This window comes from Lepisma saccharinum, chromosome 23 (assembly GCF_977018435.1).
Source record: "Lepisma saccharinum chromosome 23, izLepSacc3.1, whole genome shotgun sequence".
In the NCBI taxonomy this organism is placed as follows: Eukaryota; Metazoa; Arthropoda; class Insecta; order Zygentoma; family Lepismatidae; genus Lepisma; species Lepisma saccharinum.
In genome coordinates, this window is record NC_139251.1 from 62,843,617 (window position 1) to 62,865,851 (window position 22,235).

At 36.7% G+C, this 22,235-nt stretch overlaps 1 protein-coding gene across 2 annotated transcripts in view; it reads left to right on the forward strand.

The window, feature by feature from the left end:
* Positions 1-22,235, forward strand: part of LOC145977743 (uncharacterized) — a 291,948-nt gene that overhangs the window by 263,265 nt on the left and 6,448 nt on the right. The window contains exons 9-16 of one of the 2 annotated variants that reach the window (XM_083109997.1): positions 576-776; positions 2,394-2,561; positions 5,470-5,605; positions 6,424-6,543; positions 7,947-8,057; positions 9,069-9,227; positions 13,249-13,535; positions 15,638-15,807. In XM_083109997.1, the coding sequence (XP_082966123.1) occupies positions 576-776; positions 2,394-2,561; positions 5,470-5,605; positions 6,424-6,543; positions 7,947-8,057; positions 9,069-9,227; positions 13,249-13,535; positions 15,638-15,807 (1,352 nt within the window). The remainder of the gene's footprint in view (positions 1-575; positions 777-2,393; positions 2,562-5,469; positions 5,606-6,423; positions 6,544-7,946; positions 8,058-9,068; positions 9,228-13,248; positions 13,536-15,637; positions 15,808-22,235) is intronic. The other variant, XM_083109998.1, reaches the window with a different exon arrangement.

Here is a 22,235-nt window from a genome sequence, read left to right on the forward strand (position 1 = left end):
TCAAATGTCGTCATTAAAAATATTCCAGGTGAGATGTTTGAGATGTCAGAGAAGTAAACAGTTATCTACAAGAGGTTAATGTAGATATCTGTGCACAGTTTGTTGTAATAGAAGCATAATGGATATAAGTTTCGAGTGAGTGGAGGTTTACAGTCTTCAGCTACATGGCGGCAGTAGCATGCATGTCAAACTCGAAAATTTTGCATACGATACGACATACTGTGTATGCTGTTGTGACGTGACCACTACCTTTGTTACCATGCACATTAGCGCCATCATGTGGCTGAACTCTGTAAACCTCCACTCACTCAAAACTTGCATCCTTTCTGCTTATATTACAAGAAGCTGCTCGGAAATATGTACATTAACCTCTTGTTTATAACTGTTTACTTTTCTGACATCTAAACGAATCACCCGGTAGTGCTAAATTTTTCTTTTTCTTTTTTTTAATTTTTTTGTTTTTGTTTTCTAATGTTCTCCTTATTCCTTAGGAACTAGTTTTTAGGTTTCTATTTTTAATGCCCTCCCTCCCAAGAAGGTAATTAATTTTTTCAGTACTACTAATCTTCTTCCAGCATGCCCTCCGAAACATTTCCGATGTGGCGATGGAGAATGTGTGTCTGTATTGTCACGGTGCAATCAGCTGGTGGACTGCAAAGATGGGACTGACGAGAGGGACTGTACCTGTGCTAATTACTTGCAAGCCCAATTCCTTACACGAAAGCTCTGTGATAGTGTTGTGGATTGCTGGGATTTCTCAGACGAAAATACTTGTGGTATGTTGACAATTGAAATGGAATAGTACTTGAGCTTCATTCTTTATGTATTTTTATATACTGTCTTTACCAAAAAGCATGTTTGCCTCTTGAAGTTGGCAACGTTTGTGTAAAATTCCATTTATACACAGACAATTGTAATGATTTTCCAATTGATTCTATAATATATACAAACTTTCAATTTAAAATTGTCCTGCATTTCCAATTGGTTTCAGTTGAGATTCCTATTGAAACCAATTCATTCCGATACCTTTATTGGGTATCCAATAGAATCCAATTCATTCCAATTGAAACCAATTCAGTCCAATAGAAACCAATTCAGTCCAATAGAAACCAATTCAGTCCAATAGAAACCAATTCAGTCCAATAGAAACCAATTCAGTCCAATAGAAACCAATTCAGTCCAATAGAAACCAATTCAGTCCAATAGAAACCAATTCAGACCAATAGAAACCAATTCAGACCAATAGAAACCAATTCAGACCAATTGAAACCAATTCAGACCAATAGAAACCAATTCAGACCAATTAAAACCAATTCAATCCAATTGAAATTTCAATTGGATCCAATAGACATATCCAGTTGGATAATGTGTTTTGGATTGGATCAAAGTTGTGATTTGAAAAACTGAAATATGTTCTCACCAGTATAGAATGCTGAATCTGAATCCTTTAATTACTAGCAAAGTTGTTTGAGTTTCTTCTGTTGGACTGTCATGATTCTTTCACCTCACCATCATCATTTTGTAGGAAGGATATATGAGTCAACCAGAGGGCACCCCTTGCTCCCCTCCTAAATGGTTGTACAAAAGGATTCTTTGTTCACTTCCCATTATTGGCAATATTATGAAGTGTTTTTTGTACTGATATAGACGGTATTAAAGGCGGAGTTACTGCTGAGCATGCACACTCATCTGGTTCAGGAACAAATTTATTGAGTCAAGTATCACTTCATAGGTTTCCGAAGGACATAGAGAGGATAAATACATGAGAACTTGTATGTCTTTAAATATTAATTGATGAAATCTATGAACACCTTCTCCTCACAAAATAAATATATGTGATTTAGTCTTAATGAAATCACCATTTTATTGTGAAGCAATCAGAGCAACGAATTATTATATTTCGTTTGTAGCCTACTTCCATGTGATCAAGTGTATGAGATTATGTAAGGTTGTAGAAAAGATAGACATGTAATTAGACTATTATTAGTGCTGTCATCTACCGTCGGGTTTGAAAATGTACAATGGAAGTCGAATTATCGTTGAACACTTTAAACATATCACAACATTTTTGTTATTTTGAGAAGTAACGTTGTTTTTTAATAATCTGCATGGCAGTTGCTCATCCAAATGCTTCAACAAGTTCACACCTTCATGGTAAAACTTGAACAAATACTACTTTTCTTGACTATCGTCAGTCTGTGGCGCTATCATCGCATAACTGATGAAAACAAGTGCTCATTTCTTACTTCGTATACTTGTGAACTGTACTGCATACAATGGGGACTGACCTAAACTGAAAGTTCCGGGGAACCAATGTTTATGTTCACATTTTTCACATGGTCTATATGTATATATTTTGGCATTCTGTATGCATGTAAGATTTTTCTTTTCAGAATGGTGTTCTCCAGGAAAATATGTATGTCCACACAGCAGAGTGTGCATTGAGCATGAACAATTGTGCGATGGCAATCGTGACTGCCCTTACGGAGATGATGAGAAACAGTGTGTTACTGTCTCACCCAGTGAAGACAGGGCTAGCGAATTCCCATACCACTCTTCAGGTTTGACTTTCCTTCAGTTTATTAATTCTAAGTTTGTTTACAAATTTATAGTTGTGCATTGTCAAGCTTGACAATTCTTAGAAGTTCAATGTTTCACAAAGCAGTGATTGTACATCATCAATGTAGTGGTTTCAGTCAATAAGTGGAACACCAACCACAAATTAATATATGCAAGTAGTAGTAAATGCATATTAAAATAACAATGATGTTTATTATTATTATCAGTCAGTTTTTCTACGAAGAAAGGTTTTGGCACTCTTCAAGTTGGTTTGTTCATATTTGTTTGTTATCGTGTTCATCATAAGAACCACTCTTGTGGTATCCTCATAAATGTAGTATCCCCATGTAGACACACACCCACATATTTCTTTTCTTAATATTATCACCGATAAAAATATGCCAGTATGGCATGCCATTGTGGGACCCAGGGAAAAAAAGCACTGATTATTATTATTGCATCCAAAGTAAATATGTACATAAACACAAGATCTATCCCATCTGTCATTACAGAAAATTAAGCTCTCATTTACATATTTAACGAATAGCACTGACCAAAAGGTATTATTTTTTTCTAAATTTCTGCACCAATAGAAGGCAAATCTAGTACAAGAACTTTCTCTTTTTCTCTAAATCTGTTACAAATTGCATAAAAATCCTGGGTATTTGGATACAAGAAAATCTCAACTGGGACATACATATAGAGCACCTAGCAGGGAAATGAAGCAAAACCATATATGGTTTTAAGAACCTTAAGAACCATAATAAACAGGGAGACAATAAGAACAACATATTTCAGTATTTTCCAGTCACAACTAACACAGGGAATTATATTTAAGGGGGAATGCTAGAAAGAGGGCAAAAAGTTTCATTCTGCAGAAGATAGTAGTACAAATTATGGCAGGAAAGAAAATAAATGAACCATGTAGAAAAATCTTCAGGGATCTCGGCATTCTACCATTATCTTGCCTATATATATTACATTTACTGTGCTATGTAAAACAAGATATGTCTAGTTTCTCCAAACGTATCAAGGAAGTACATCAATACAACACAAGAAAAAATTACAATCTGGCTATACAAACTCATAATACCACTCTTTTTGAAAAAGGTCCTAAATTCATAGGTAGGCTATCCACCTGTATAATAAATTAACTGATCACATGAAAACAATGGAATCAAGTACCCAATTTCAGAAGGAATTATCAAAATTCCTATTACGACATTGTTTTTATTCAATAAATTAATTTCTAAATTTGTAAATATTTATAAAGAAAAGGTTATTATACCATTTATATTATCATATATACTAATTATTCACTATATGCTATTATTGTGCCTAAATGATCATTACTTGGTTCTTTATATATTTTACGTTCTTCAACTTTCTTCCATGTTATAAAGTTACATATTTACATTTCATTTTACATTATAAAATTTTCTTCCCTTATTATTGTGCTCTCCTTAAATATTACATGTAATTTTATTCCTATAGTGTATTCTTCCTTTATTTGGATTTCTTTCATGTAGAAATTCTTCATATCATTACTGTAATTCTTGTTTATAACTGTAGTAATATTTTATTACTGTATTTAGATTTCCTTTATGTAGAAATTCTTCAAATCATTACTGTAATTCTTGTATAAAATTGTATTAATATTTTATTACTGTATTTATTATTATGATGATTTTTATACCTATGGACATGGATCAATGGAAATAAAGAATTATTATTATTTCAAGAATTAATGTAACAAATTATAGACTTTTGTATAGTGTATAACATAAATAAAATGGATGTCCAATGTTGCAACAGGAACTGAGTTCCAGCACTAAAATAATTTTTCAGAGAAGAGTTCTGGTGAATTCAGACTCACTTTAAGCCCTGATGGCAATGTATTAATAATGATTTTAAGGTATGTTTTCATTGTTTTACAGTCTGATTTGCAATTTTTTAACACTTGGGAGTGTCAAGCCAAGAACATTTACATACATAGGCATAACTTTAGTAATTATGTTTCATTCTTACTTAAAATTAACCAAACTATTTTTCCATCATTACTCTGACAAAATTATTACTGAAAATGAGGATACTCTCTGGTAATTAGTTTTAGGGGTGACTTAGGGACCAGGTGACTGCCAAGGATACCACACTGAGACATTTCACTTTAATAGCACCAAAACCTTAGTGAAACTCAGTGTGCCTATTTTTTTTTTTAAAAAAAAAAGAGCTAGATTTGTGTAGAAAAGAATTATTAGTTGAATTCTGATAGTATAAGTGCACCTATATGCTTTAAAACGATTCAGATTTTATAGACAAAAATTAATTAAAGTTGCTGCTGCATAACATAATAAATTTCTTCCAAAATCAAGTAACAATTTAAGCTAAGAGATTACTGTTATTCTGATGCATTATGTATGAATTTAAAAAAAAATGCATACCTACATTAAACTTGTTCATTTATAATAACTCTTAACAAGACTACTATTTTTCATAAAACCATAAATATACTGGCCCCCATGGCGGAGTGGTTAGCACATCGTGCTATGATACCAGGGGTCCCGGGTTTGAATCCTGGCCTGGGCATGGATGTTTGTGAGTGTCCATTCATCAATTTCATCACATCATCACTCATCCCCATCTTCGTAAATTAGCTAAAAGTGGCACAGCAAGCAAAGTAAAATAAAGCAAATCAATCAATCAAAGAAACCATAAATATGTAACATGTTCAAAGTTTTTATTGGAGCCAGGTGAAAAGTAGGGGGTGTCAAAAATCCACCTTGCCTAGGTGAATATTTTATCTTGAGTCACCCCTGAGTAGGTTTATATTATTCCTACGATTTTTACTGCTTGTGAAAATATTGATGTGCAGGGGTATTATTTTAGTCATAAATTTTCAATTTCTTTCAGGATACTTGATGGTGAGAAAGCAAGGAAAATGGGGGAAATTGTGCTTGCAGAATTTTGACAACGTTGTTACAAAGTCAAAAACATCATGGGAAGTGTCGGACCTTGGTCGAGCAGTCTGTAAAGCATTGACTTTCAGGTTAGTATAGTCAATCTTTTTTCACATATTTTTAAACATTTAACTTTAATATATAGGTAATATTATGGAACATATTACATATTACATATCATGCAAACTATTATAACAGACTTCTAAACCAGAATTTAAGTAAATTATGAATAGAACTTAAGACTGGTTTACATATGACACTGATCGTTCTCCAGTGCACTGGGTTTCTTCCCCGATTGTATGCGGAAAGGGCAATGGGGTCAAAGTAAAAGTGCATGAGTGGCTGTTCAAAAACACAGGGTCTAGTTCCTTCCTGCTTTCTGTATCATGCTTGTCAGAGGCAGTATTGCTATCATGAAGGGAAATTTCCTTTGCTGTAAGGAAATCTAGATTCAATTTTAGCTAAGAAAAATGAGATTTTATGAAAAATATAGAAACTGTTTGAAAATTTGAGGTTGTCATACTTCTGTTTTTGTTTCACTTGCATGCCTGCATTGGTATTGGCATTTCTATTACAGCTAATTTATCTAGATCGAGTGTATAATAAATATATACATTAAATAAGAATTGTTGCAGTGAACCAGGTCAAAGTTTCAGTTTGTCACTGGTACAGTAAAAGAATAGTACATATTTCATAAATGTTTTCAAAATAATTGCACTATACTTTATTATCCATTTATTTCTCATCTCAAATATTTCAATCATTTTTTTTTCAGACACATGTTTCATTTTATGCATCATAGTAAAGGTAGAATGACCTCTGCATATTATTTTTAAATAATTTTAGTGCTTAAAAGCAATGATTATATGAAGAGTATGTATAAAATGCATTCCTCTTTTTTCCGCAGTGACTTTGACAAAGTTGCACGTGCTATAGACAATCCTGCACAGCCACGTGCAACCGACAAACTATACTATGAACTTTACTACTCGCCAACAACAAATGAATCATCACCAAGTTCACCTAGGTTAGTAAAGATTACTTTTCTTTGTATTAATTTTTATGATGTACTTATAACTCCATTGTATGGTGTTTATGTATGCATATGCAAGATATGTCTAATGTCTGTGTATGCTCAAACTTTATAAAAATGTTCAATATAAGTTTCAAATAACTACAAGGCTTCCCTGATGGCATAGTGATAGCGTCGTCGCCTTGTAATCAAGGGGTTCCAGGCTCTATACCCGGTGGATGCACTTGGTGGTTTGGATCCCACCTTAAGCTGTAAGTCCAGTCCCAGTTAGCCTTACTGTGCAAAAAGTGGACTTAAAACACCAAATCAAATAACTACAACAATTTTGTGCAGGGGTGGATTTAAAATGTTATGAACTCTAGACTACGTAAAAATGCCACTCCTCTGTTACCACTTTCTGTGATCTGTTGTCACCAAGAGCGACTCAAGATTAAATTTTCACCCAGATGAGGTATATTTTTGCCACTCTCCCCACCCCCTACTTTCAACCCTGCCATCTCTAACTTTCCACCCTAGCAGCTCTACTTTCCACCCCAATAAAGACCTTGGCCATGTTTACAGTTTTAAGTAAGAAAATTGTAGCCTTATTTTTCAAAATACTTAAGGTATTACTATTCAAGAATATGTTTATTGTACATGGGGATTTATTTAAAACATACATAATATTATCAAAATAACAGTAATCTCTTAGTTAAAATTGGTACATGATTTTGCAATATAATTAATATGTTATGCTGCAGTAACTTAAATTACCATATTTGCCGGCATATAAGATGCACTTTTTTCCTTAAAAATAGGTCTGAAAAGCAGGTTGCATCTTATACACTGATACTCAGTTTTTGATTATCTTAATTTCTCTGTTCTAAGTGAAACAATTTCCTTGGCAGAGATGATTAAAATGTATTCTTTTCTAGTTAGATTAGGTAAGTTGTTTTTCGAAAATAGACTTACATACTACTTTATATTGAAATACTGTACATTAATTATAATAAAGTGATAAAGCTTTTTGTTTTCTAAAAAAAATGTGTCCAAAAGAAGGAATGCGTCTTTTACGCTGGTGCATCTTATATGTCGGCAAATATTGTAATTCTTGTCTACACAAATCCAACTCTTTTTAAAACCAATAGCCTCACTTATATAATAAAAAATAAAGTTTTAGCACTACTCAAGGAGCACAACTACATCCCCCCGCCCTTTACCTGAGGTGGCTACCTGGGCTGCCCAGCCCTTAAGCTGCCCTTGGTTCTCACCCTTGGTCAGGAAACTCTATCTATGACTCTGCATTTACCTAATGTAATTAGGAGGAATCCCAAACAAAATTCAAGTTATTGTTGTATTGCAGCATTTGAACAGGTTTCTGAATTTCAAGTATAGTATAATCCACTATTTTTTTTCAGATCAAGTTTAGCATTTCACCAGACAAGATGCCCCAAAAAGGAAGTTGTGCATGTGACCTGCCGTGACCTTGAATGTGGTGTGAGACCTCAAGCCATTAACCAGTGGTCCAGGTAACAATTCTGAATTCTTTCAATTTGAGTATGTATCACTAAAAACACAGAATTATTCAAAATTCTTGCCACGGTTTCTCTTTCAAATCAGATACTTACAAAATAATGAAATATGATTCAAAAACGTTATTCTTCAGAATGACCACTGCAGAATGCTGAACAAATTCAGCCTTTTGTGATACTTTTTCACATATTATTAAGGTAGCACTTATTTTACTAAAGCATAACTTTAGCTTTATAACATTATTAAGAATAAATAATATAAGTGATCAGTCTTTACTTATATCTTATAACTGATTCTCTGAACACTGTATTTCCACTGTTTCAAGTGTTCTTCAGGTGATAAGATTGTTATTGCACAATAATCTATTATAAACTAATAGAAATAAACAAATTTATTCCAAATTTATTATTATCATTATTATTATATCCTTGGGAAGACTTTTCTACTCAATCCATGATGAGATAAGTGATCCAACACAATTGGTTTTCATTACCATTTTACATTATATACAGTTATTGCACTGAAATGCATAATTATTCAAAAGTTAAATGGAAATTGTAATCATAAGGTTCATGTTGTGTTACCTACTGCATAAAAGTCTAATTTTGAAATTTTGAAAAATGTATAACCATTTATTCTTTGAATTAATGCTAGAATGTGAAAACATAACCTGGATCCTGTATTTTACGCTCTTTTTATTTTATCTAATTTAGTTTTTTGTTGTTGTTGTTGTTCTGTTTGAATACTAACTGAGCTTTATTTCGATTATTAACAATAAAGAGCACAAGCTTTCTGCTTTTTTTTTGTAATTTCATTGATTGACTGATTGAAATTAAAGATTCTGCTTGAATGCTCCCTGCCTGGAAAAGGCTTTTGAAACAGTGGACATTTTGTATTTACACAACAAATATAAGTACATGAATAAAAGTACATGACAACTAATTATCGAATGATATGAAAGACTGTAACCTTGTTATGTTGGAAGAAGTGCTGTAATGTTTAAATAGATCTCTCTTGTCTCGACATGCCAGGATTGTGGGTGGAGGAAACGCCAGCCCTGGGTCATGGCCGTGGCAGGCTGCTTTGTACAAAGAAGGGGAATTCCAGTGTGGTGCAACCCTTATATCAGACTATTGGCTCATCTCGGCAGGACATTGCTTCTACCAGTAAGTTATAACATCAATATTAATGAACGTTATGAGTATATTTTCAACAGGGTCCAAGCTGATTTCTTATGTACAAATTGTGCTGAACAACAGTGAGACATTTTTTATGTGAAACAGAGTGCTCTTTATAGATTGTGACTCTCTCAGCCCTAAGTTTCTGTTATATTTTGTCTGGCACCCTCAGATTTTGAATTAGTTGATGATGAAATAAAGTAATATCATGTATAATTGTTATTTAGATTATCATAATTATCTGGATATCGGATATCCAGATTATCAGCATATTCAGATTATCCAAATTATTCAAATATCCTGTATCTGGATATTCAGATTATCCAAAATGTCATTTTGTGTGCATTATCCATACAATTTTATTGTTAGTCCATTTTACGGGCTATCCACTTATTCTTTTATTGGTCATGTTTGTATTTCACAGTACGGATTTTCTACAAATCCTTCATCAAATCTGTCCTATCTGGATATCTGTACTATCCAAATTATGTGTAACTGAATTACCCAGATATTCAGATAATTCGTTGCATCCGAAATTGATTTCACATAATTTGAAATCCAAATATCCATTATCCGATTTTCTTGTTATGCCTAGTATACACACAGACAGGAGGAGGAAGGAAGAGGGAGATACATTGAGTAAATCCATTATTGAATTTCTAAGGACAACAAACATTACTAATTGATATTAACAGTGGAACTCTAAACTTAACATTATTGGATTTTACATTTTCCTGTTTTATACATTCAACATGAGAACGCTAATAATAAAACGTACGTAAATTTTTCCTTGTATATTGTTGTCGATTTGTTGGTTCAATTTTTGCAGCCTGTTCTATGTAAATCATAAAGTTGATATTTTTCCAAATCAATTTTTCACTTGTTATAGTCCTGGCGCAAGTTGGGTAGAATTATTCTTCTTACTTGAATTTGAATTCGAAATTAAAATTTTGGGTGTGTCAGCACTGAGGCTATTTTGAAACCGTCACATTATACAGGGTCCAGTCCCTTACCGTAACTAAAATAACTGTAATGTAATTAACTAAAATATTAAAACATTCCGACTTCAGTTAAAAGCTGAGGCTGTAAAGGGATAAGACACAGGACAACACACACACAGCCCTACAAAGATTTTACTGGCCGTAGGTCCAGATGCTAGAGCCTCGTTAGTTTGCAAAATGCAGTCCAGGGTGTACTATGTGGAAGTGAGGTTGACAATTGTGTGTACTATGTGGAAGTGAGGTTGACAATTGGGTGTACTATGTGGAAGTGAGGTTGACAATTGTGTGTACTATGTGGAAGTGAGGTTGACAATTGGGTGTACTATGTGGAAGTGAGGTTGACAATTGGGTGTACTATGTGGAAGTGAGGTTGTCAATTGGGTGTACTATGTGGAAGTGAGGTTGCCAATTGGGTGTACTATGTGGAAGTGAGGTTGACAATTGGGTGTACTATGTGGAAGTGAGGTTGACAATTGAGTGTACTATGTGGAAGTGAGGTTGCCAATTGGGTGTACTACGTGGAAGTGAGGTTGACAATTGGGTGTACTACGTGGAAGTGAGGTTGACAACTGGGTGTACTATGTGGAAGTGAGGTTGACAATTGGGTGTACTATGTGGAAGTGAGGTTGACAATTGGGTGTACTATGTGGAAGTGAGGTTGACAATTGTGTGTACTATGTGGAAGTGAGGTTGTCAATTGGGTGTACTATGTGGAAGTGAGGTTGCCAATTGTGTGTACTATGTGGAAGTGAGGTTGCCAATTGGGTGTACTATGTGGAAGTGAGGTAGACAATTGGGTGTACTATGTGGAAGTGAGGTTGACAATTGGGTGTACTACGTGGAAGTGAGGTTGACAATTGGGTGTACTACGTGGAAGTGAAGTTGCCAATTGGGTGTACTACGTGGAAGTGAGGTTGCCAATTGGGTGTACTACGTGGAAGTGAGGTTGCCAATTGGGTGTACTATGTGGAAGTGAGGTTGACAATTGGTTGTACTATGTGGAAGTGAGGTTGCCAATTGGGTGTACTATGTGGAAGTGAGGTTGCCAATTGGGTGTACTATGTGGAAGTGAGGTTGACAATTGGGTGTACTATGTGGAAGTGATGTTGACAATTGGGTGTACTATGTGGAAGTGATGTTGACAATTGGGTGTACTATGTGGAAGTGAGGTTGCCAATTGGGTGTACTATGTGGAAGTGAGGTTGCCAATTGGGTGTACTATGTGGAAGTGAGGTTGCCAATTGGGTGTACTATGTGGAAGTGAGGTTGCCAATTGGGTGTACTATGTGGAAGTGAGGTTGCCAATTGGGTGTACTATGTGGACGTGAGGTTGCCAATTGGGTGTACTATGTGGAAGTGAGGTTGCCAATTGGGTGTACTATGTGGAAGTGAGGTTGCCAATTGGGTGTACTATGTGGAAGTGAGGTTGCCAATTGGGTGTACTATGTGGAAGTGAGGTTGCCAATTGGGTGTGCTATGTGGAAGTGAGGTTGCCAATTGGGTGTACTATGTGGAAGTGAAGTTGCCAATTGGGTGTGCTATGTGGAAGTGAGGTTGCCAATTGGGTGTGCTATGTGGAAGTGAGGTTGCCAATTGGGTGTACTATGTGGAAGTGAGATTGACAATTGGTTGTACTATGTGGAAGTGAGGTTGCCAATTGGGTGTACTATGTGGAAGTGAGGTTGACAATTGGGTGTACTATGTGGAAGTGAGGTTGACAATTGGGTGTACTATGTGGAAGTGAGGTTGACAATTGGGTGTACTATGTGGAAGTGAGGTTGCCAATTGGGTGTACTATGTGGAAGTGATGTTGCCAATTGGGTGTACTATGTGGAAGTGAGGTTGCCAATTGGGTGTACTATGTGGAAGTGAGGTTGCCAATTGGGTGTACTACGTGGAAGTGAGGTTGCCAATTGGGTGTACTACGTGGAAGTGAGGTTGCCAATTGGGTGTACTATGTGGACGTGAGGTTGCCAATTGGGTGTACTATGTGGACGTGAGGTTGCCAATTGGGTGTACTATGTGGAAGTGAGGTTGCCAATTGGGTGTACTATGTGGAAGTGAGGTTGCCAATTGGGTGTACTATGTGGAAGTGAGGTTGCCAATTGGGTGTGCTATGTGGAAGTGAGGTTGCCAATTGGGTGTGCTATGTGGAAGTGAGGTTGCCAATTGGGTGTGCTATGTGGAAGTGAGGTTGCCAATTGGGTGTGCTATGTGGAAGTGAGGTTGCCAATTGGGTGTGCTATGTGGAAGTGAGGTTGCCAATTGGGTGTGCTATGTGGAAGTGAGGTTGCCAATTGGGTGTGCTATGTGGAAGTGAGGTTGCCAATTGGGTGTACTATGTGGAAGTGAGGTTGCCAATTGGGTGTACTATGTGGAAGTGAGGTTGCCAATTGGGTGTACTATGTGGAAGTGAGGTTGCTGATTGGGTGTACTATGTGGAAGTGAGGTTGACAATTGGGTGTACTATGTGGAAGTGAGGTTGCCAATTGGCTGTACTATGTGGAAGTGAGGTTGCCAATTAGCTGTACTATGTGGAATTGAGGTTGACAATTGGGTGTACTACATGCAGTGGCGTGCCCAGGATTATCAAAAGGGAAGGGTTATGTACACTTTTTCTGGTAGTCAGCTCTCATTTTGCTATCTTTTCCTACCTTTGACGTTCTTTTTTTAGGAATACTGGGCTAAAGGGGTGGTTATAACCCCCACCACCACCACCCCCCCACCATGGGCATGGCACTGACTACATAAGTCACCCCATACACTCCTTATTCATGTTACTGATCATGCATTTGTATTGTAATCATGTGATTATAACTTGTGATAATTATTAAAAGTCTACAATGAGGTAGTGGGATGGTGTTTCTTTACATTATATTGTTTTATTTATAATTTATTTGTAATTTTAACCTTTCAGGGTTAGTTTAATCATTTGTAACACTTATATATGTTTATTTTTACTAAAGTATGTAGTATTATACATTAAAATTTTATTATCTGTCTTTCAGTGCTTTGGATGACTTTTGGGTGGCTCGTCTTGGAGCATTGCGCAGAGGGACGAACTTTCCTTCTCCATATGAACAATTAAGACCAATATCACACATCATATTACATCCAGATTACATTGATGCTGGTTTCATCAATGACATTTCACTCCTCAAAATGGTGGAACCCGTCACATTTAGTGATTACGTCAGACCAATTTGTCTTCCCAAACCAGATACAATAGTACAAGATGGAAAGTTATGCACTGTGGTTGGCTGGGGTCAACTGTTCGAAGTTGGGAGAATTTTCCGTAAGTAAACTGGTGGTTTAAAATTATTAAATTTGGAGATGCATGCCTTCTTGTATTGAGATCTTTAAAGCACTACATTTTTTAAATGTATGCAGTTAGAAGAGTTATTAATTTTGAAGAGTGCCTTATTCTCTTCGACAGGGGTGGACAACTTATCTAGCACAAAACACTACCCTAAATCTTGGAGGTTCAGAACCACTGACAATGAACAATTGCTTCTCAGTTGCAAAGCTTTTTCACTTCACTGACCTAACACGAGGAGGGTGGCATATGTGGACCATAGATTGCCAAATCAAGATAATCATATAGAACAATTTTCTATCTGGTTTTAAATTATCCAGATGTTAAATATCCAAATGTAGGTCAAAATATTTTTCAATGTTTGTCCTTGTGCAAGGATAATATTGATCCTCTACTTGGTAATTATTTTCTTAAGTTCAGAAACCATTCTTACCAGAATAACTTACTGAACTTAAAAAAGTAAATAGCCATCTTCATACAGACATTATCTGAACAGGGAAAATCAGGGAAGGGGGTAACTTCAGCACACATTATTTCCAAATACACTATTATGCTTCAGTTATGTACCTGACACAAATACAGCTGACATGCATGAAGCACTACTATGGGGGAAAAAAGAAGAAAAATTCCGTGAGAAATACTGTTCAGGTTGACCACAATTAAAGTTGCCTTACTCGGAGCCCTCTGGTGTCCATTTGAAGCAACAGATTGTACTAACATGGTATTTATAGGCTATGTAGTCCACGAGGCAGTAAATGCTGATGAAAAAGAATTAGTTCAAATTTTCACCACCAGCTGCAAATGTGATGCTGAAGTTACAACAACCAGTAATTCAATATATGTCTGTTAATGTGAATGACCTTGTGGAAGTGTAAGACGGTATGATCAATCAATAGTCGCACGAAGCATTGCCCAGGATGTTGTAAATTGTGCAACACATTTCAGTGCCACATTTCAACCTAACCTGGTAGTGAAAATTGAAACTAATTAATTTTTGTCAGCATTAGCTTACCCATGGTTTCCATGGTCTCTACACCAAGTTTCAGCACAATCCGTTAATTTGAACGGGCTCCAGAGGGCTCAGAGTATGACAACTTGGTATTACACTGGTAAAAGAACACTTGGATTCATCTCTGATGGAAGCTCAGGCTGATGACAGAAATTTTCCACATAAACTTGAAGTTTCTATGAGGACATCATGTTAGAGCATTGGGAATAAGTTAACTTTCCAATTGGGAAAGTGCTGCTTTACGTAAATTATCCTATCTGAATGAATGGTATCTCCCACTTTCAATACTATATTCAGTGCATATACTTTAATCTGCCAGTACTTACAATTTAAAAAGGAAAATAAATGGCTGCTCTGGCTCAGTCGGTAATGTGTCTGACTACCATGCTAAAGGTCCCGGGTTCGATCCCCGGCCGGTTCAAATTCGGGAACTTTTCTAACATTGGAAGCGGCCCCGGAGCTTCCCTGGGGGAAACCTTGGGAGGTAAAGGTGGTCAGAGGCGTGATGCTGATCACATCACCCCCACTCACGACGGGATCAAGAAAGTGTGGGGCATTACCCCCACACCCCCTGTACGCCTTCATGGCATGGTGCTAAGTACAGGGGAGCACTTTACCTTTTACCTTTTTAATATGTAACCTTAAATAAACCATAGTTAAAACCACTGTGCATTTGGAAGGGATCTTAAATGCTTTTAAAGACTTTGTTTTGCAGGTTTGATCTAGCGTATCTATTGTAATGTCATAATGATATTTATATTGTTATAATTATTATTATTTGTTATAATTATTATAAATGGAATATATTGAGTTGCTTGCCTAACCCCAGATGTCACTGCATAAAGTGTCATGCTTGATGATGTTGGTGTTAGTCCAGCTTCTTTATTCCAGCATTCCAAAATAATCTTCATGTGCAGGATACTATGTAAAATATAGGTCAACAAAGAAAGAGAACACATCCCCTATGTAAAAATTCTGGGCATGCAACTGATTAATATAGTAAATAAAATATTTTAAGAGTTATATATCCGGTCACATAGTTCGCAAATAATTTCTTATTCTTTCTTTTCAGCCGATACATTGCAAGAAGTACAGCTCCCACTGATTTCTACAGCTGAATGCCGGAAACGAACACTGTTCCTGCCTCTGTATAGAGTAACAGACAACATGTTCTGTGCTGGTTATGACCGTGGCGGAAGAGATGCGTGCTTGGGTGACTCAGGTGGACCGTTGATGTGTCAGGTATGTATTTTGGCTGTGATCAGTGTCAGTAGTGCCAACTTTTGAGAAAAATTGGGTGAGGTGAACTCGGAGGTTTCTTATATAATCTTATGCAACGATAACTAGGTTGAGGATTTGTCCTAATATGTGTTTTTTTATTTATTTTGCCAGAAAATGTAAGCTTTTGAATTTAACCTTAAAACACTAGTAAAACTAGTACCAGAGCATATAGAAGGAATAGTGTGTGCACTCCCTGAGTTGCCGTGGTCCACCGCCTAGATGGCAGTGGTGACGTTTGAGACTGTGCGGAAGATGCTCGCGTTGCTTATATAGCTAACTACATAAGAAACAAAAATGCATGTTACTTACGTTTGGAGAAGAGCTCAGCAGCTGGATAGTTTGAAGAATTTCGGAGATGATTTTGCTGTCTTCGAGGCACTTAATTCCTTTCTTATCTCCTTGGTGCGGAAGAAAAATCGACATTTCAGATAGTGAAATACGAGTTTAGGTAGCGTACGCAGCACATGATCTTCACAGCATCCTAATTGCGAAGTTTTTACAGCAATTATATTTAAATTGTCCAAACACTCAAAAAATATATCCCCCCATAAACTATTAGCACATGATAATTTCTCTGCAACAACATCTTCCACTCGTAACAGAACATCATAAACACTTTTCGATGCATAGGTAAGGTATTTACAGCCGTCACCCGAACCATAGTCTTGGACAGGGTCGTCGACTTGTCAAAATTATTGGGGGGGGGGCTCTGATCACTGAAATAAATTAATGAATGAATCACTCTCCCTTTTTTAAGTTTTGGCCTCAGTGTTCGGAATCTCATAAAAGCCCATGAATTTCTCAAAAATATCAATTTTAACAATACTCATAATTACATACTTAGTATATAATAATAAGTCATGTGTTTTGCTGTCTCTGGCCATAGCGTCCCCCCAAAGTTGATGGTTTAGCGGTCTCAGCCCCCCAAAGTTGATGGTCTAGAACATTACAAATGTGAATTTAAAGTTAAGTTCATGGGGCACAATTAAGCACCATGGAGTCGGCGCCTATGGTCTTGGATTAGCGTAAGTGAGGCAGATACGTTAGTTGGTTCCCCGTGCAGAAAAGTTGTACACAGTTTACAATGCGTCACTTTTGAAATATACCGCACTGTGTATCCTGCCAAATGATACACCAAGTATTCTTTACCAACACTTTGTTCATTTAAGTACGGTATGTTGCTTTCCCAGTCCGGTATTTGAATTTCATCTTCAACAATGGAAATTTTTTCCCTTATTTTATTTTCAGGTTGCTTCTTCACCGAAAGATTTTTATTTTCGGTTGCTCTTGCCAGAGTTCGCATTTCATTAACAAAATACGTCAGAGGAGATTGTATTCACAGTTTCCGCCCGAAAATAAAGCAAGTTTTGCTGGTATGTAAATTGATTGCACATATGTAAGTGCAGAAAATCCACAGTGGAGGGATGATCATCACAAGTGAACGACCGCAATATACCAAAATGGCGTTCTAGAGGATCTTGATTAAATTTTCCTGTCAAAACGTACTTGTAATTGTTCTTCCACAAATATTCGGACACTTCTAAAGTACTTTCTAAAGTCACTCTTAAGGACTCTAGCGTTTTTTTTTCTGAAGCGAAGGAATTTCGATTATCTCTAAGGACAGCATTCCATTTTATTAAAGTTGTATGTGCTTCTGATCCTTTATATATTGCCTGTGCAGGAGTCATATCCAGATCTACAGCCGGGTACGAAACACGTAGGCATCTTGTAGTTTTCGCTCGCTGCTGTCTCAAACACAATAATAATGCGTTGAACACAACACAAAGTCACAACGGATCAATCACAAATCTAACGACACTAAACTGAATAACGTAACAACGTTGTCATTAATAAAAGTACACAATGTTATTCTAGCACAACAAAACACAACGCTCTACTTAATGCGCGGTGCACTGCAAGCAGAAGACGCTCGTCGCAAGCGAAGGTGCTGCCAGTGTTTCGGTGGGGCACCGCTCTATTCACTTGGCTTACGGGAAGAAACCGAAGTGCACACACTTCCTCTTCTATACGCTCTGCTAGTACTATGTAAATTTTACGTACATGCAACAAATGATTTTCAACACAACATCTACATCATAAAAACTAAATTACGATTATTTTCTAGCATTATTTGATTTATTTTCCTTGTATTGAGGTTGTTTTCTTCATTTTAAAATGTATAAACATGGTTTTATTAAACATAAAAAGAATGTCTTGATTGATTAAATAGTTTGTACGCATATTAAGAATGAAGGCAAAAAGTTCAAACAATGAAGAACAAACAATAACAATAATCATAAGACTAAATATGGAACGAAGGTGGTTTAGAAACACGTTAGAAGAAAATAGTACATGTCTCTAAACTTTTTCAAAATCTTACTACCCACAGTCTGATAGCGTAGCGCCTAAAATGTGGAGCCATAGAAACACATTTTGTTCCTCGTAACTCAGATCTTGCAAAGAAGCATCGTTTGGGTTTGCATATTGTATGTCTAATTTTCTCATTAGTATGTACAAGAACTTCGTGCAGTAGATCACCACTAAAAAATAGCTTGTAACATTCTTCAGGTTGTTTAGCGTGTTTCTTGAAGCAGCAGTTGGTCCAGGTGTAACGTGTACAAGATTCCTTGCAGCAGTCTTGCTCTAGCTTCAGTCTCCCTTAGTGTTCCATGTAAAGTTATCTTTGCCTCTTAGAGTATCAGTATCAGGAATGACTAGAGGATCTGCCGGAGTTTGAGACGTTGCGATTTTGTAACTCTCGCAAATGTCACAGTTACTATAAAAACTTACGTTTACGTTGTGATTGAGGCGCATGCTCTAAAAAAATGCATAAAGGTTTGTGTGCCTGTAATTACATTGAAGCATGCATGTATCATGTAGACTATATTTATTACATTACTTATAATTATTTGTGCAATCACTATCATGGTTCTTGTGTGTATCTTGCATGACAAGAAAGGGAGTAACATATAATTGTGCAAAGGAGGGGAATACGTGAATGGATGCTTTAAATGCATAATCCAGTCGAACCCTATTTGTAAAAGGGCTTGCACCGTCGCTGCTTGCTTGGTTAATCTTGGGTAGTAAGGATGCTGCAAAGATTTGTGATTGTGCATGCTTGACTTGTTTCGAATTTTCTTGTTGTTGACAAAAGTCATGCCGATCGCATGTCTTCCTCTTTAACTTGTTGGTAGTCAATAATGAAATAAAGACCAATAGCAAGGCGTCAGAAGTTTTGTCTTCACCAGGTGCGACGGCTATTGGAGATAAATCTTCTGCCTCCTCCTCTGTCTCCTACCCTGTGACTTTGATGTTTCTTCACAAACCTCTGCTTCTCGGATCTCTTCACACATTTTCTGCACTAAATTAGTTTCATCAGGAACATACTCTGGATATTGTCGCTATCACTAAAGTCAAGTTACTCAGGTTCTAAAATATCTTCTTCACTTTCTTCCTCCAGCTGATCTTCTTCACAACTCACAAACTCAGTAGTCTGTTACACATTTTTGATATGTGTACTACTAGTGGTACACAATTCTTACGTGGACACACACGGCGCTATTACTAGAGGCATGTCAAATTTACATGGAGGAATTTTCTTGTTTTACTAGAGCTACATAAAATTGACATACAGTGCATAACATAAGAAACAAAATCCTACTTACCACATTTCTGCCTTATGTCGGACAGACTGCTGGATGGAGGGGTGAGAGGTGGGAGGTAGGGAAGAGAATTAAGTGCAAACCACACATAAATTTTATGTACACTAGTGTTCTAGAGTTAAAAGCCATTTCTCAGAGGATGCAAGAAATTTATAGTTACTGTTTTTGCCTATTCCAAAGATAATTGCTTTTTGAATGCCTAATCTGGGACCATGATAAAAATCTGTCAATGTTCATCAATTTTAGTTCCTACTTCGTATTTTTCGGTGCTGTATGCCTTCCCATTTTGAGTTTCTAGTGCCTCTCGATACTCATCTAGTGACGGGCATTAGTGTACTAATATCAGTTGATTAGTCGATTATTAAAACCATCGAAATGAAAATTAGTAGACTGAAGAAATTAGTTGAGTAATATTAGTTGAATTAGTGTTGCTCATTGATCCCTCGATGTTACGAGCCCTTGGAAAAATGGCATTTGCTGTCCTGTATGTACGGAGCTACGTGTCACAAATTCAGGGTTGCCACTTTCATTTATTTTTCTGTTGGAAAACATAGTATGGTATGGAAATATTATCATGCCAGCAGAGATGCCTGAAGGGTGAAGTTATGGGGTTTCGCCCCTCCCCACTTAAATCATGCATATCTTAATGTAGATTTTTCAATTAAAGAAAAGCTCATTCATTGGATTCATTGGAAAAAATGAATTATCTTCAATATATATTAGAAATGAGACATATGTATAAAGTACAATGGAAGAAGCATTTTGCATATTTATTGCATACTGTTAAAGTGGTCAAAATTTTGGCCAGAGGTATCATTCTGTTGATCAGTTACACAGTCTGTGTGTAGTGTACGTAAGATTTTGTCATTTTCCTACAGGAGATGAAACTGTCAGTGGGAACTTTGAATGTATGCCACATGGCTGCCTGCATATATACAGAGTAGAGTTATTTTTTTCCCCTCCCAAAATCTAAAATGGGGCATTCACAAGCAAGATGTATAAAGGTTGTTTGTCTTACTGTGAACATTTATCAGTGTTTGCTATTAGGTTTGAGTTACACTCCAAAATAACTCATATTTGTATAAGTCTAAATACAAATTTGCCAATTTAATGCATTTTAGTCACGTAAGAAATAAAGTATTTTGGCTATTATTTTCGTTTTAGTTGCTATAAAATCTTGTTCTAGTTTTTCAAGTGGAAAATTCTTGCCAGGGGATGCTTGGCCATTTATTAGGTTATATAAGTGGGCATTGGAATCTATCAACAAAAAGTAGTCAGAAATTGCACTAGGTAAAAATGTCAATATTTGTACATTCGTGGTGCAATGACAGGCACGTATCCAGGAATTCCTTTCGGGGGGGGGCTCAACACCATTTTTTAAGGGGTATAGTAAGAACCTCACAATTGTGTGTTTAAGACAAGAGGTGGCAATTGGGTTCCAAAACGGGGGGGGGGGGGTGCGGAGGGCGTTGCAAGGAAAGTTTACTTTCTCTTGGTAGCCAAGGCTTAATATTAAGAGGTCATAATGTTGAGGCAAAAAAAATAAAAAATGGGGAGCAACTATCCCTTAAATCGTTGCCACTGTAAGGCTATCGTTTTAATTAGAACGTGAAATCTGAACATTTTTTACCACTCGACTTCTCTGTTTCCATGCATTAATATTGTGTGCCGGAACCATCTCAGTATGTGGGTTTGTCCATTTCTTCTCATCAGGTATAAAAACATCTATGGTGTCTTTGAGTGTTTTTACGAAGCTGATACACATGCACGGGATGGACAATCCACTCGACGACAACACGAGATTCAAATTGTGGGCTGCGAACTGAACGCAGACAGCTCTCGAATATTTCTCTCTGATTCGAGCCTGAACACCACTAAAGTGTCTTGTCCACCCATGTTTGCAGCTCTTATAAAAGCCGAAACCCACCAAATTGTTCAGATTCAGGCCTTAGCACTCACAAGTGTTCAAAAATGCCTGTCACAGCTTCCGTTGTCTTGTCATGTATCGGCACAAAACAAAGGAAGTCTTCTCGAATACAGGTGGATTACGAAACAATTAATGCACAGTGAAAACCCTTCCGTTCCCAACACATCTAATGTTTCGTCTCCCAGTATGATCAAATGCTTACTCATTTATCTCCAGTGACGTGCCGAAGGGAGGTTTGGTGAGGTAATAACCCCATTTGACCTAGTATTCCTTTAAAAAAAAAGAGGATCGTCAAAGACACGCCTCTCTTTATCTCGGACACATTTTTTAAAATCAACTCACCAGAAGTTTTTATCATCGTATTGGAGATTGAAGTAAGATGCGTTCTTCCTGCAGATTTGGATATGATCCTTTAGGGTGCTGTCGTCTGCCTGCCTTCACACCTAACCTTAACAAGGCCCTAATTTTTCATCCTTGTGACTTGGATTTTCAAGACTTAGGAAGGTTTCAGACCGAAGGGACACGCGATACATGTCGATTGGAATGAGCCAATCAACAGCAACGTTTCACACCGTGGCGACACAAAATTCCGCACAAACCTAACGTTCAGGCGACACGGTGTGAAATCTCTCTTATTAGGCCACTGTCATTGTCACCTCGAAGTAGTAGCTCTTGTTGACCACAGAAAAAATTATCCTCAACCGGTGATAATGCTCCTCAGTTTTCTTCTCTCCTATATTTTCTGTGCTTGTTCACTATACAGGCAACACCTTATGATTTGATATACACAGGTCATGTAT